The 15680-nt window shown below is 30.6% G+C and overlaps 1 protein-coding gene across 1 annotated transcript; it reads right to left on the bottom strand.

Moving 5' to 3' along the window:
* Positions 1-12015: 12015 nt before the first annotated feature.
* Positions 12016-14755, bottom strand: LOC110700393 (probable inactive poly [ADP-ribose] polymerase SRO3). Its single transcript, XM_021877933.1, has 5 exons — positions 14165-14755; positions 13212-13411; positions 12745-12884; positions 12565-12660; positions 12016-12263 (listed from the first exon to the last, which is right to left on the bottom strand). Exons 1-5 carry the CDS (start codon positions 14653-14655, stop codon positions 12195-12197), a joined length of 996 nt encoding a protein of 331 aa, XP_021733625.1. The 5' UTR covers positions 14656-14755; the 3' UTR covers positions 12016-12194.
* Positions 14756-15680: the final 925 nt, after the last annotated feature.

Below are 15680 nucleotides of genomic sequence, written 5' to 3'. Positions count from 1 at the left end.
ACAAAAGCTATAAAGCCAATGAAACAACTTAGGTGTGCAATTATGTGGGTGGTTAGGTGGAATGTGAGCTATTGAACCATGTTCATCTCATCATCCATAAATAATAATGGAAATGTTTTTATTATTATTATTATTATAAAATAATCACCCATAACTAGGTAATTAAAATCATTACTTGATGAGTATCACTGATATGACTATTTAAAGGCAAGTAGGTGAAATTATTCATGTGAGTAGGAGATTTTTGAGTATTCCACGTGGGTTCAAGTATTTCACTTTTTTTTTCTCTCTCTCTCTCCTCCTTTCTCTCTCAAAAACCCTAGCCTCCAGTTGAAATTTGAAGGGGCTTCCATCGATTTTAATCGGTGAAAAGCCCCAATCCTTGTTTCTTTATTGTTTTTTAGGTTTATAATAATACTTCCTCCTTTTGGGAGGAATTTTTCTCCCTCGAAAGAAAGGGTTTCCAATCTCCTTTGAAATACAAGGGTTTTTCTGGTAGCAGATCTAATAGATTGTCGTGAAATTATTTCGTTGGTGAAAAAGTTATCAAGTTTTCGAATACGAACAGATGAATCAGAAGGAAAACATCCTCACGGCTACAAAGGATCATTAGATTGTCTCTCCAACAAGGCTGTAATTTTCAGCGATATAAGCGGGAGATGCTCCGCAGTGCAAGATTTACTCGACGATCGTAGTTTTTATGAAGGAATATTCTATTTGATTCAGTATCTTATGTATTTGTTAACGTCGAATCTTTATTGTAGATGTCGTATGACTTTTAATTAATGAAATATTTTTGCTTTTCAAAAAAAAAAAAAAAAGTATTTCACATTTTTAGCTAGAATTAACTAAATACAAGTATGCCACAACAATATTATAGGTGCAATAATCAAATCCGTAACTTGATACGTTAACTTTTAAGTTCGGCAGAAAATAAATATAGAGAAATTAATTCCATGTCACGAAATATATTTAATGTTTATATACAGTCGGGATTCTGATTTGAGGCATAGAGGTATAGCAATAGAACATAATGTGTGTAAATAGGTGGTTGTTTAGCTAGAGGTATGTAGTACAAGAAGATGGTTCGATGAACGGACAACAAAAGAAATCCGTAATAACTAACGCAACATATGTTAATCATGATGCATGGGATTGGACGGTGAGCTGGCCACTAAATTAAATTTACATGAAACTTGTAAATGGATGCAACATTAAGCTTTACCTACAACTGTTGGCCATGTCACACGTGTGATGCCAATTGGCCAAACACTTGTAAATTTGTAATCAATGATTTTTTTTTTTTTTTTTTTTTGAAGACAATGAATGAATATTTCATTCGATCTCCTACTATAATAGTATATGAGTATATCCTGCGAGTCATGGAATAGGTAATGCTCAATTGTTGTTCAATGTGTATGTGTGAGACCAAATGAACTACCACGTACGCATATTGGATAAGATGGTAAAGAATTAAAAAAAGAAAAATAGTCAAGTAGTTCTAGCTAGGTCAATTAAAAGTTTCGGTTTCGAGTTCTAGAATACAAAAATGTTGTTAAAAAATAAATTAAATATAAATTTTTAATTGGTTATACTAGATTTATACGTGATTTTTTTAAGCGTAAGATACGGAGGACCCTCCTTATTATGGTATTGGGGGGGTGTAGAGGATTGAACCCCCGACAACTTCGGGGTGGTGGGGGAGATATATAGAGGAATTAACCATCCTTTCACTTCTTGATCATCAGGCATATACCTGAATGCAAGGTGAGAGTATATAGATGATTAATTGTTTGCTTTTAGGATATTTCTATCATAACAACTACCAACATCTACTACTCAATAAAACAATTATTGAGTAATGAAAGCAATTATTGTATTTTAGCTAGGTGGGCACCAAATTAAGGTATTCATAAATTGACTTATAATAAAATAGAATATTGAAATTATTTGAAAATTTACTCATTATTATTGTTAAAAATAATTAAATTTATACTCCGCAGCTAAAGATTTAGGATGTGTCAAAATCTTATTTAATGTTTTTAAATAATTATTTTGATTGGGTGATTTATTGTTGTTAGAGAATTATTGCTCACTTTCTCTCCATATATATTTCATGGAAGAGTAATTTTCATTTTAAAAATAAAAGAAAACAGTGTATCCCCCGAAAATTTTTTTTACAATTTTTTTAGCCATTTTAAGCACACAAAATTAACAATAAACTATGGTTGGAATATTATTTGTTGTTAGCATGAGATATATTTTCCTCGATACAAGGATGAGCAGCTCATAAGGCAATGAAAATGTCAAAGTCAATGAAAAACGCCAAATCTTTGTCCCCAAGAAATTCTTATTGCTTGGCCAAAAAGATTTATGATGTTAATAGTTTCGACAATAATTTATTACATATATATGTCATGCATATTGCCAAACCAATAGAATAATTGAAAAACATTACTTAAAAATCTTATCGTTTACCTAATAATTATATTTGACGGCTTAATTTAGGTTTGACCTTTCTAGAAGTTCATTTTATAATTTTGCAAGGAACATATGTCAAGTGTGAAGAATGAGTCCGCAACCATACGAGAAGGATGTTAAGGAATTAAGCGACCACCTACTAGTCTTTTCAAACCATACTTCACAAGCTTTGAGTCAATTTTACACGGGTTTATATTATAACATCTTTTAAACACTAGTATTAACATAGTTAGATGGACACAAATACTCGAGAAAATGTACCGTTTCTTTAATTTGTAAAGCATGTAATACTGTAATCGTTTATATAATTAATTACATATATTTGTATAGTACTTCGTATATATTGATAAACTAAGTGATGAAAAAGGGATAAATATGGAATAAACTCGCTCATACATTTAATCTCATATGATTACATAATACGGAGTATATTAATAACAAAAGATATTCTAGCTCAATCTTTAAACATTGTCAAATTTCTTTATGGTATATTAGTAATACAAAATTTCCTAAAATAAAGTTACATATAAACAAAATAATTAAGTATAAATTAAATACGTGTAATATCTTATGTCAAGTCTGAGAGTGAGGGACAACTCAAGTGGTTAGAGGCTTAGAGCTTCCCTCCTAATTCCGGGAGATCCTGGGATCGATTCTCACCCTCGCCCTTGTGACTCTCTAAACACCAAAAAAAAAAAAAAAAAAAAAAAAAAAAAAAAAAAAAAAACTTATGTCAAGTCTTCCAGAATAGGTGTTGATCCATTCTAGGTCAAAAAGAAATTATGATTTTAAGGATGTCACTAACAGTTTAATAACCCAAATATGTCATGGAATAGGTAGATCACAGTATATTTAATTTTAATTTCATGTTGATGCCATACATAGTCAAGTTTCCAACATTCCCATTTGTCCATTTATAGATGTTTCACACACACACTCACACCTTTGTGTTCAATAGTCAAACTACTAATTAGCCCCAAAATATGTATCACTGAGTATACAAGTGTGAGTGTTTAATTGTAATCATTTTTAATGCAATACAAGTGTAGGCTGAATCAATTATAAGTGTATAGTATGTTAGTTAATTTACTTGGTAATTTTTTTTGGCGGGTATAATATTTATAATGCGTGATAATAACTTAATAACATCCTTTCAAATCAACACAATTACACATTCGTAAAAATAGGGAAATGTTTAAATTAAAACTCACAGAACATTAGTGAGTGATTTGATGACTTCATAAGAGGCCATACAACATGCCTATCTAATCCCAAAACGAAGCAAGGGAGTAGCTATTATAATGTGTTGTGCTTGTACTTAGTAATGTTTTGGTGTTGGTTAGACACGACCTGAAAATGAATGCCCAAATCATTTTCAAAAGATAATAACCACTACACAATTCACGTGTAGCCGGAATATTTATTTTTGCGTCTGGTAATGCCTAGTACAGCGGTGGTTGAACATGGCATATGATTTGTCAAAAAGTACTTTTACCGGTTAGGCTCATGTTATATAGATTTCTGAAGTGTTCGGTAGGCCATCGGAGTACCCTTGAAAAATGCCAAGGGTAATAGAATTAAGTCAAATACTAGAAGTCACTAATAGAGTAATACTACCTCCGTTTCGTATCATGTGCAACAAAGGGGTATTATTTGTAAGACATAAAATAATCTTTTGTTGCACATAATATGAAACGGATGTAGTAGAATCATAATTCGATATTTGGGAATATGAAAGGAGTCTCGTTGCTTGATGTTGATGGCTACACCTATAGTTTAGAGAAAAGAAAGGGCAACATGCCAGCAATTTGGGCTAAAGGCCGAAGCATTATCTCCTTGGCCCAATTCAATGTGAAGTTGGATTCGGCTATAATTAATTGATTGGGTCCAGTTTATTTTGAATCTTAATAGTTTAAAGAAATTGTAAATTTGTGCAATTTCTTCGATGCTATTATAAGGTTGTTGTAGAGATAAACTAGATTAGACATGTGCGTGCACGATTTAAATTTTTTTGCGGTGTATTATTATATATAAAATTAGTTTTTATTATTTGTGTAAAAAAGAGTGGCAATCATTTTGTGTTTGAAAAATATAGTGTAGATTAAAAAATAATAATAATAATTAATGACATCATACTTAGAAATGGAAGGAAACTTTTTAATGTAAAAATGACACATAGGATAGTTTAGACGCTGATGATTTCAGCAATATTTTATTTTAGTAATAGTTAATAGATTGGTCATGTTGTATGATGAGTGATGCCGGTATCAAAAAGCCACTAGTCATAATGTTGGGTGATGGTGTGATTGTAAGAAAAATTATGTATTGATATTGTGGTATGAGATAATAAAAGAGAAACTAATACCTCATTTTGGGTAATAGTTACATTAGGGGGTGGGTGGGTAATTATTACTCTCATTATGAGGATAATAATTCCTCCATCTCTCTTCCTCATGGCACAACTATTTTATTTTATTTTATGTGTAAACACGGTCTCCTACATCATCTCTAATTAAGTTGACTTTTATTACGGATGTATTACTAGGGCAAGTCAAACTAAGGCCCTGTTCTTTTGAGCTTCTGGGCAGAGTAGAGCAGATTTCAGGATAGCCGAGCAGAGTAGAGCCGAGCCGAGCAGAGCAGAGCCGATTTCAACATTATTATTAATACTATTATTAATGTTATTATTATTAATGTTGTTATTATTATTATTATTAATTATTATTATTATTATTATTTATTATTATTATTATTATTAATTATTAATATTATTATTATTATTAAAATTATTATTAATTATTAAAAGTATTATTATTATTAAAATTATTATTATTAATAATAATTATTAAAATTATTATTATTATTAATTATTAAAATTATTTTTAATATTAATAATTATTATAATTATTCAAAATAGTAAATTATTATTATCATCAATACAATATTAATTATTATTATTATTGAATATTAATTATTGTTGTTGTTATTATTAATTATTATTTGAAAATTAAGCAGAGCAGAGTCGAGCAGATTTCTTTTGAGCAGAGTAGAGAAGAGCAGATTTGATCTGAGCAGAGCAGAGCAGGGCTCAGCAGAGTAGAGCATAGCAGAGCAGCTCTAAAGAACGGGGCCTAAGCAGGGTATTTAAAGCCATGTGGTAGGATGAGTTTGAGTGAAAAGGGGAGAGGGAAAAATTTAGATCTTTCTCTACTCATTTACCATGTAAAGGTGATGATAATTATAATGGTATTTATAGGAGATCATATTAAGTTTAGTAGCATAAAGGATTTATCTCGTCACACGATTGAACAAAAATTATTGTACAAACAAGACTTTTAGCCAGGTCACGAGACAACGACACTAGGCATTCCAACTTTTCACCAAGGTCGCGCTGCCTTGGACAAATTTAGATAGATTTCATAAGATAAAAAAAGTTAGTTAAGAATTCTACTTTCAATCAAATTAGGATAGAATTTTAGAATAAGATTGTTAATTTAGAGTTTTATTTTTGATAAAATACCAAATAATAAACTTATAATTAGGTCAAGACAACATTTAGCGTTCAACTTTTTGTCAAGTGTTGTAACACGTTGGATAGATATAAATAGTCTTTGTAGCATAAAAGGTTAATTTAGAATTCTATTTTCTATCAAATTTGGTTTATTGTCATTTAGAATTTATTTCAATAAAATAACAATATTTTATATATACAAATTAAATTATAATTTGTTTTAAAAAAAAGTTGAATTATATTTTTATCTTAAAAGACCATAAATCTCATGATCGTAACATAAAAAAATAAAAATAATATATGTATTTATATGGTGATTTAACAATGAGAGTCATGAGAAATTAGATACTAGATTACTCATGTTTTTCGAGATACCATGAAATTACTAGATGCATCAACATGCTCAAGAATCATAGATGAGAAGTCAAAATTACTCATGTTTTTTGAGAGGGAAATCGCACGGCGGATTGGTTGGCCAACCGTGAAGGCGCGAAGTCACCAATTTAGATATTCTTAATTTTATTCCTGATGGTTTTAATAGTATTTTAGGGGAGGATGTTCGAGGTGTAACCTTGCCACGCTTAGTATCTCTGTAGACTTTGTTTTTGTTTGTTAGTTTGTAGTTGTTATTTTTGCTTTTCTTCTTCTGGCTTATTTGCCTCATTTGTATCCAAAAAAAATTCACTCACTTTGTATATCTTTGTTATTATAAATTGCAAAATAATTCGTCATATAAAACGTAAAAATTTCATCATTAATTAATAGGCATGAAAACTTTGTCATTGCTTGATTTTATATCAAGATTGGAAAGTAAAAAATTATGATTACATTAATATTTATAGACGAGGATTAAAGATTTAAAAATTATGCCTCCACTGCTAGATTTTTTATTTTAAAAAAAAAAGTTATTTCACTCTTTTTATGCATCAAATTTCAAGCTGAATTAGTGCTAACTCATAATTTGTACTATAATGCTTTGGATGAAGTTTTTTTTATTAAAGCAATCTTGGATGAAATGTTTTTTTTTCTTTTTTTTTTTATTAAAACGATTGTTGGGTTAGGAATTTTAGGCTTCTTAGGTTTTGTTTGTAAGTGCCTTTTGGCTATTGTTTATTAATAATGAAACCTTTTTTTCCTTCTCGTCAGAAAAATATTTATACACGACTCATGGAGGTGTAAGAAGTGTGTAGAAATATCTATATATAAATTGTCATATAAATCTGGAATCTTCATGAGGTTTCACCAATTTTAAATTCTTCCATATTTTTCTTCCAATAATACGTTAATATCTATATATCTATATATATCTATACTATATACTAAAATAATCACCAAAGGGGACATTTGGCACAATTTTGTAAAAAAATTTCCCTCCAAAATGTTATTTATTTAATTTCTTAAAAATATTCTACTAATAAATTATTTTAATAAATTTTATTTATATATATATAATATGAAACACATAATAATTTAAATGATATACATTAATAAATTCAAATTTGAAAAAAAAATGTTACTCATTTAATTTCAATTAACTCTATTTCAATTGACTATTATTATTAATAAATCTTTATAAATCCGTGCATTGCACCGAATGCACGGGGGTCAAAAACTAGTATTATACTAAAGTATTTTCCAGGAATATTCTTAGATTACACATGTCAACACCACATAAAAAAATTTTCCGCAAAAACATTGTTTTTTTTCATTAAAAAATAAATAATTTAAAGTTAGTTATAAAGCTTGAAATTTAAAAGCAATCAATAACTAAAAATTAATTTTATCAGAGTACAAGATAAGCTAGAAAATTTCAATTTTAACATACATAATCCTATGTTCAATTTGATCGAATTGAAAAAAGAACTAAGTAAATCAACATACAATATGTATTTACCATATTATACATAATAATAATAACCCAATAAATATATATTTGAAAAATACGAGCATGGCTCGGGCATTAATTAGTTTTAGAATTATTTGGAATTCTAGGTTTACGGAATTTGGGCTACTTTAAAACCAAAAAGGTATTATCAATGTAAAATACCACTCGCAATAGCAAAGTATTACAGACCATGAATAGGTCGTCAAAGCCTCTTTAACTTTTAATGTGCAATTAATTGATGATTTACTCCTAGAGTGTCGCATTTATTTTTTGCTGATGACAGTATTCTTTTTGCGAAATCTACTTTGCAAGAATGTTCTAAAATTGCTGATATTATCAGTATCTATGAAAGAGCATCGGGTCAGAAAATTAATCTAAGCAAGACGGAGGTGGCTTTTAGCAAATGTGTGACTGCAGAAAGGAAAAGTACTTGGGTTTACTGACGATTATTGGTAAATCTAAAAAAGTGATTTTTGCATGTTTGAAGGAGCAAATATGGAAGAAACTTCAAGGATGGAAAGAAAAATTGCTATCTCGTCCGGGGAAGGAAATCTTGATCAAAGCGGTGGCCCAAGCTATCTCTACTTACATGATGAGCATCTTTAAAATTCATGATGGTTTGATTGATGAAATTCATTCATTACTAGCTAAGTTTTGGTGGGGGTCGAATGGGGCGAAAAGGAAGATGGATTGACACAAGTGGGATGATCTTTGCCTTCCGAAATCAAAAGGAGGCATGGGGTTTAGGGACTTACGAGTTTTTAACCATGCTTTATTGGCTAAGCAAGGTTGGAGCTTGATTAAGGATGATAAGTCGCTGCTACATTGCATTTTGAAAGCAAGATATTTCAAGCATTCTGATTTTATTGAGGCGAGAAGGGGCTTCGATCCGAGCTACAGTTGGAGGAGTATTTGGAGTGCAAAGAATTTACTGCTTGATGGTTTAAGGTGGCGGGTTGGTGATGGCTCTCTCATTAAGGTGTGGGAGGATGCGTGGCTGCTAGATTCAGGTTCTCCGGGGGTCCCTCTGCCTATTAGTGGAAGCGGTCTGAACTTAAAGGTTAGTGATCTAATTGATAGTTCTCTAAATAGCTGGGATGATTCGATGTTGGTGTCGAACTTTAGTGCATCGGACAGAATGACTATACTTGAAATCCCCCTCCCTCATACTACCCAAAGGGACTCTCGCTATTGGTGGCCGACAAATGATGGTGTATATTTTGTGAAAAGTGGTTATTGGTTGGGTCGATTAGGCAGGTTAAGAGCTTGGGATTTATTCCATGGGGATAGCACAAACTCTTTGTGGAAAATTATTTGGAGTGTTGGGGGACCACCCAAACTCAATCATTTCTTGTGGACAGCGTGTAAGGTCTCTTTGTCTGTTATGAGTGAGTTGAATAGATGCCATATTAGAGATTCTAGCAGGTGTCCTATTTGTGGTAGTGATGTGGAATCGATTATACACTCTTTGTTTGATTTTACATACGCATTGAGGGTGTGGAATAGTAGTGACTTTGGAGACCTTATTGCGGATAGATTGGTGTGGATGGCCGGTAAGGTGAGCAAGGAAAGGCTGAGTATCTTTGCGTCTTTATCATGGGCCATATGGCATTGCATAAATACGCACATATTTGAGGGTTTTGCTGGTATTGATGCAGTAAGGATGGGAGCTGGCTTCGTGAAATTGTTCTATGACTATTGTGCTTACAATGTAAAGGTTCTGCCATCAAGTAATGGGGCAGCTCCCGCTCTGAGAAGTTCATGGAGTCCTCCTCCTGGTGGTCGTTTGAAGATTAATGTTGACGCCCATGTTCAGCAAGGTTGTGGTATTAGCTTTGGTGCCGTGATCAGAGGGACTGGGGGTCATATTTTAGTGGCTGCTGTCAAGCATCTTGAGGCTCGTTGGGGCCCTGAAATGGCTGAAGCAGGGGCTGCTCGATTTGGGGCGGAGCTTGGTCGAAGAATGGGGTATGAGGAGGTGATCTTAGAGTGTGATGCGTTGCAAGTAACTCGGGCAATTCAGACGAGAAAGAAAGGTGCTGCTCCTATATATTTTTCTAATCTTTGAAGACATATTTAGAATGAGTTCTTTATTTAGTTTTTTTCAATGTAAGCATGTTAAACGAGGAGGGAATTCTCTAGCTCACTTAGTTGTACGATGGGCTACGAATCCTAACTCGGAAGTTGTGTGTACGAACTCTTTTCCCCAAAGCCTTCAAACTTTGGCGGAGATTGATTTAATATAATCATGCTTACTTGTTTTCAAAATATATATATATATATAGGGAGTGGATCATGTGAAAATAAGGCTTAAGCTGAAAACTGAAAACATTAAATCCTGACCGTATATTATGATCTGATGGCTAATATATCACTTAACTGAATTTATTGAGCGTGATATTATATACGGAGTACTATGCAGATATAATTACTCTGTACATTTTCTCTCTCCTCACCCATTCTAGAATTTTGGAGTACGATTTTGCGATTAATTTGCTACAATTTTATCTGCGATTGTTGTGATTCAACTTGTATTTAACTTCCAGAGTGTTGTAAGTTTATCCGCCTCTTTTTCTGTAATTATTTTTCGATTTTGGTTAGGTTAACTATCATGTTAATTTGATTTTACTGGTTATCGTACTTATCGATCAATTTGTTTTTCGCTGTTAATCGATTTGTTTCTTTCCTTTGATTGTTAATCAATTTGTTTGTCGATTGTTCAATTCCTGCGATGTTTAGATTCTTTGCATCAGTGTGAATTTTGTTAATTTTTAGTGTAATTCTGCTAAAATTAAGCTGAAATAAAATTATAATGGTGGAAATCCAAAGTGGCTAGTTCTTAGTGTAATTTAATGATTATTTGAGATTTCAGATTTTTGATCTTTGTAGAAGCTAATGTTACAACAATTTTTCAAACGATCAAGTAAAATTTTTTGCATCTCTACAAGTCAAAGTTCTTATCTATCCTATTTTTTAGCTTAATTTTTGACTATTTTTTTCAAATTGTTTTTTTAGTTTCGATTTCAATTTTAGTTTTGCAGTAGTAGTTTTGAGTTGAATTTTGTGTAATTTTGCTTGATTTTGGTAGATTAGGTTGTAAGCGTAAGTTTTTTCTCGATACTCTTACTCATGTTGTTCTTAACCTTATTTGGAGCACATTTTTGTGTTTGTTGCCAATAATATTATGATCTTAAGCAGCAGTGAGAAAACAAAGGTTCTGTTGAAGTTGTGGGTTGTCAAATATATATTTCAGAGTACTTTGCTTATGGATTGTATTGTGTTTGTGTTGAGTATAGGAGGAGAAAGATTAGCATGCCTAGGTTTTGGGTAATTATGTGTGATTCAACTTAATGGTATGGCATTCTTTGAGATTCATTTCATTTGGAATATTGTGTTGCGGTGGTTATTGTGATAACTGATCATGTGAAATGGTGGAGGTTGGTTGTGTATTTGAAGGTTGCGAGGTGGATGAACTACATGACTGGCTAGGCGAATGAAGGTGGCTCGTGGTTGTTGCGGGAATGCGTAGCTACTATATGTATATAGCCATCTTTATGTAAATATTGTAACATTGATGTAGTTAACTTATTTTTATATATATAGTGACCTTTATTTTTGTGTGTAGACCTTTAGGTAAATGGAGTCAAAAACTCAAAGTCGATATAGTTACCTTATTTCTATACATAGTGATCTTTATGTAAATGGAGTCGAAAACTCAAAGTTGATATAGTTACCTTATTTCTGTACATAGTGACCTTTATGTAAAGGTTGTCAAATTTGATATAGTTACGTTATTTTTATATATAGTGACTCTATGTAAATGTTGTCAATTTAGATAAAGTTACCTTATTTTAGTATGTAGTACCCTTTAAAACAGTTAAATTGGTTATATGTAAGGTTGGAAAGATCTTTAGAGCTTTTAAACCGTCTGATCTTTTGTGCTAATAATGAATGGTTGAGATTTGCTGTTTTCAGCATAAGTCTTGTTTTCAGCGGAACCACCCCGTATATATATATATATATATATATATATATATATATATATATATATATATATATATATATATTAAAATCCTCGCTTAAGATTATCAAGATTATTTGCACTACTTGTGAAAAAAATTAATTGCACTAAAGTGCATACATGAAAAATGAGAGATTCAACTATAGATACGAATTCAATAATTATACAATGTAAAGTTTATTACAATTATTAAAAAAAAAAATAAAAAAATAACATTAACAAATTTATATAAGACCTTTAATTGAAAGTAAAACTATCTATCATCTTCTCTCTCGTTGTCCATCATCGAAGTTCATCTAGCCACATTTTTTTTCAAGCGCTAATAAACCTTTTTTCCACTTATAATCAAGTGTGTTTTTCATTCCCTGCAAACAAACAAACAAACAAAGAGATTGTAAAATAAAAAAGAACTCGTGTGCTTCCCAACTCTAAACAATATAATTTGCTTTATACAAATAATAATTTATTGTATACAATATGACTTGTCCCTTAATGAGCCACGAATCTATCGAAGAATTAACTCATTTTTTTTTCTTCAAAAATGGTGAAGTATTTATCAAAAATACTCTTTTGTTCAATTAAAAACTAGAGAAAAAATATATATATATATATATTGCCTAGCTATATCTTTAGATGCCTCACGCCTTTCTTATGAGAAAACACTACCTTTGCTCCACAATGTTTGAGTAATTTGATCAAGAAATCGCGTCCAACACATTCTTTGAGTGTTCCTATAAATTCTTGACGTGATATCTTTCTTTCCTACAAAAATAATCATGTAACAAGTTATTAGAACAAGAAAACAAACAATATAACCACACACAAATTCTTTTTTGCAAATTTTACCTTAAAATCATTGTGACGTTCAATAATCAAATCCATCCTATATGATGGTAAGACATTGGACAATGCTGATATCAAAGTTGAAAATGGCATCCAAAGAGAAGTTTCCGGTTTCCTCCGTATGTGTTCATCCTTTGGAACTCCTAAGCATATATAAAACAACATAAATTAAAGAGTCGCAGGTTTACAACTATATTGTTTCAACTTTCAAATCGCTAACAAATATGCATAAGAAGTAAAAATAAAGTTTCGACAACTTATAATCAATTCTTATATGCATACAACATTTTTATAAAACTCGATAATCTCATATAACAATCAATTTCAACTACCAAATATCAATCCCAATAGGTTAAAATAAATTCTAACCATTATTTTTCCAATCAATAAAGATTTGTACACTTCTTTGAGAATATAATAAAAACAAAATAACAATATTTAAAGAATAAAAGAGTGGGTCAATTGCTTACCCTCCAAGCATAGAACAGTCGTGAAAGAAACAACATATTCTGGCAAAATATGTGTATTCATTTTGTTACTCCAAACAAAATACTCGTTTTGAGAAACAACATCAACATCATCATCAGATTCATCACCCACATTTTCGAGTAAAACTCGGCAAAGTAATGCATGTTTAAGCCCATCATCGTCCACTATACAATTTTGCACACTGCATAACAAAAAAATAATTTCAATGAGTACTCAATGCAATATATAGATTATTGTACACAATATATATAATTATGATTTTTTTTTTCATGTCAAATACGGGTTAAGGCTTTAAACTTTTATCAACATGTGATACTTATATGTGTTATTTGGGAACGATATATTTCAACACTCCTCTTACATATAAGGTCTCTTTAGCTTGTGTCAAAAAAAAAAAAAAAGGTCTCTTTAGCTCAAAAATCACACGATTTAATTCAATTTAGCCCCACATTAAAGTCGATAAAGCTATCAAACCATGGGTATGATCTCTTGTACCATATCAAATATGAATAGGAGTTTGTGCTGCCACACCAACCAAGTAAGAGAGTCCGTTCACTTCACAAATCTAAAAGTAACCATCCTAAAACCACATAGCAAAATGCCTTGAAACTGTTTTATTCTAGGACACTTTTTTTGAGACAATATCTAGGACACTTAAGAGTAGATAAAAGTTAGGTAAATATTGATAAAAAAAAAAAAAAAAACTTATTTATTTTGACAAATTTACTGTTTATTATAAATATTAATGGAAAATCAAAAGTAGTAAATACTTAAAAGTATCAACAATTAGTTTATAATTTTAATCTTGGTAAAATCATAATTTCCTTGTTTATCATATAACTAATAAATTACCCAAGAATCAATATAAAAAAAATTATGCTACCTTAAAAAAAATATATAAAAAATAATGCAAAAAATAGGAAAAATCTGTTACCTTTTTGCTAGAGAATTAAGGGGAGCTAAACATATCCCAGCACGATTACGAAATTGATGATGACCAAAACCATCAGAAACAATCCTTTGAATCTCTTCTTTTGAATCACAATACCAAGCATATTTCACAAAACAACTATCTTCATAATTGTTGTTATTATTATTATTAATTCCCACTAATGCATTACGAAAAATATCAAAACTTTGAAACCTTGCACGCTTGATACGAGAATTTTTCCAATTCATAGTATAAATCGCGGTAATAGTTGTACAACTTCTCTTTTCATGATCATAATCGACCAAAGTCGACAAAAACTTATGCCCAATAATATCAAAAACCGCGACATCTTCATTTAGTTTAACCACATCATCACCAAATAATGATCCATCATTGTTGTCGTTGCTTTCATCGTTGGATTCACCACTAACACAACTTTCGCAATCCGAAAGTTGGTCATCATCGTAGTAGAATTGAACTTCCTCAGCATCCATATATATTTGTGAATAAAAACAGAAGTATTAGATCGTTTAAAGGGGTTAACAAAATGTTACAAAGTTCATAAAAGATAGATATTGTAACATATTTGTAGATTAGAACATATATATATAGGCATGCAATTCGAGTTAGACTTGGACGATACGAATAAGCATTTATATAAGGCAGTTATCCAATAGGAAACGGTGGGACCACGTAAGTCGACATATATGACCGACTTTGATAATATTTCCTAATTGTCGGATTGTTTTTATTTATTTTTGTATAATAATTTACACGTCATTGATTAATGTTTTAACGTTCTGTACCATATATATAGGAAGTTTCATACTTGCATGTGAAGGCAAAAATACTTGGTGTATAATTAACAATACAATAATGATATGATTATAATAATAACCAAATCCTTTAACTTCTAGTTTTCTAATTTATTTATTTTTTTTGTTTCAAAAAAAAAAAAAAACTTTTATTTTATTATTTTTTTTAATTTTTATAAATTATATTAAAAAAATTGTCATTAGGAATATTCATTACTGTATTTTAAAATTTTAAAATTTAGCCTAAATCAAACTTGATAAAAAAACTTATAAAAACTTTTCTAGACTTCTAGAGTATTCTCTATTAAATCGAATCACATATAAGGTTGTCATCGATAAATTTGTCAATAATTTGTCGGTCTTAAAAAAAAAAATAAAAAAAATAAAAAACTTCTCCTCTAATTTTTGGACCCTTCTTTCTTCAGATCTAGCTATTGCACACATTTTAGGGAAACCATCAATAAATTTGTCCATGATAAGACCAATCTATGATCAAACTTTAGGAACCCTAATCTAATCTCTCATTAAATCTAAACATCATAAAGTTAGGGTCTGTTCTCATTGACTGAACTCAGCTGAGCTGAACTGAACTGAACTGAGCTGGACTGAACTGAACATACTGAACTAAGCTGAAAAAACTGAACTGAAATGAATATTTTATAAGAGAAGGAAATAAGGAGCTGAACTGAACTGAACTGAATTTC

The sequence above is a fragment of the Chenopodium quinoa genome, unplaced genomic scaffold, assembly GCF_001683475.1.
Source record: "Chenopodium quinoa cultivar QQ74 unplaced genomic scaffold, ASM168347v1, whole genome shotgun sequence".
NCBI classification, from domain to species: domain Eukaryota; kingdom Viridiplantae; phylum Streptophyta; class Magnoliopsida; order Caryophyllales; family Amaranthaceae; genus Chenopodium; species Chenopodium quinoa.
Note: the sequence above shows the minus strand (reverse complement) of the source record. Positions and strands in the feature narration are given on the sequence as shown.

Bases quoted from the DNA above. Each gene is read 5' to 3' on its own strand.
- LOC110700393 (XM_021877933.1), bottom strand. From the start codon at position 14,655: ATGGATGCTGAGGAAGTTCAATTCTACTACGATGATGACCAACTTTCG. The intron at 13,412-14,164 runs GTAACAGATTTT...TTTGTTATGCAG, and splicing joins CTTAATTCTCTAGCAAAAAG to TGTGCAAAATTGTATAGTGG. The intron at 12,264-12,564 runs GTAGTGTTTTCT...GTTTGTTTGCAG, and splicing joins TCAAACATTGTGGAGCAAAG to GGAATGAAAAACACACTTGA.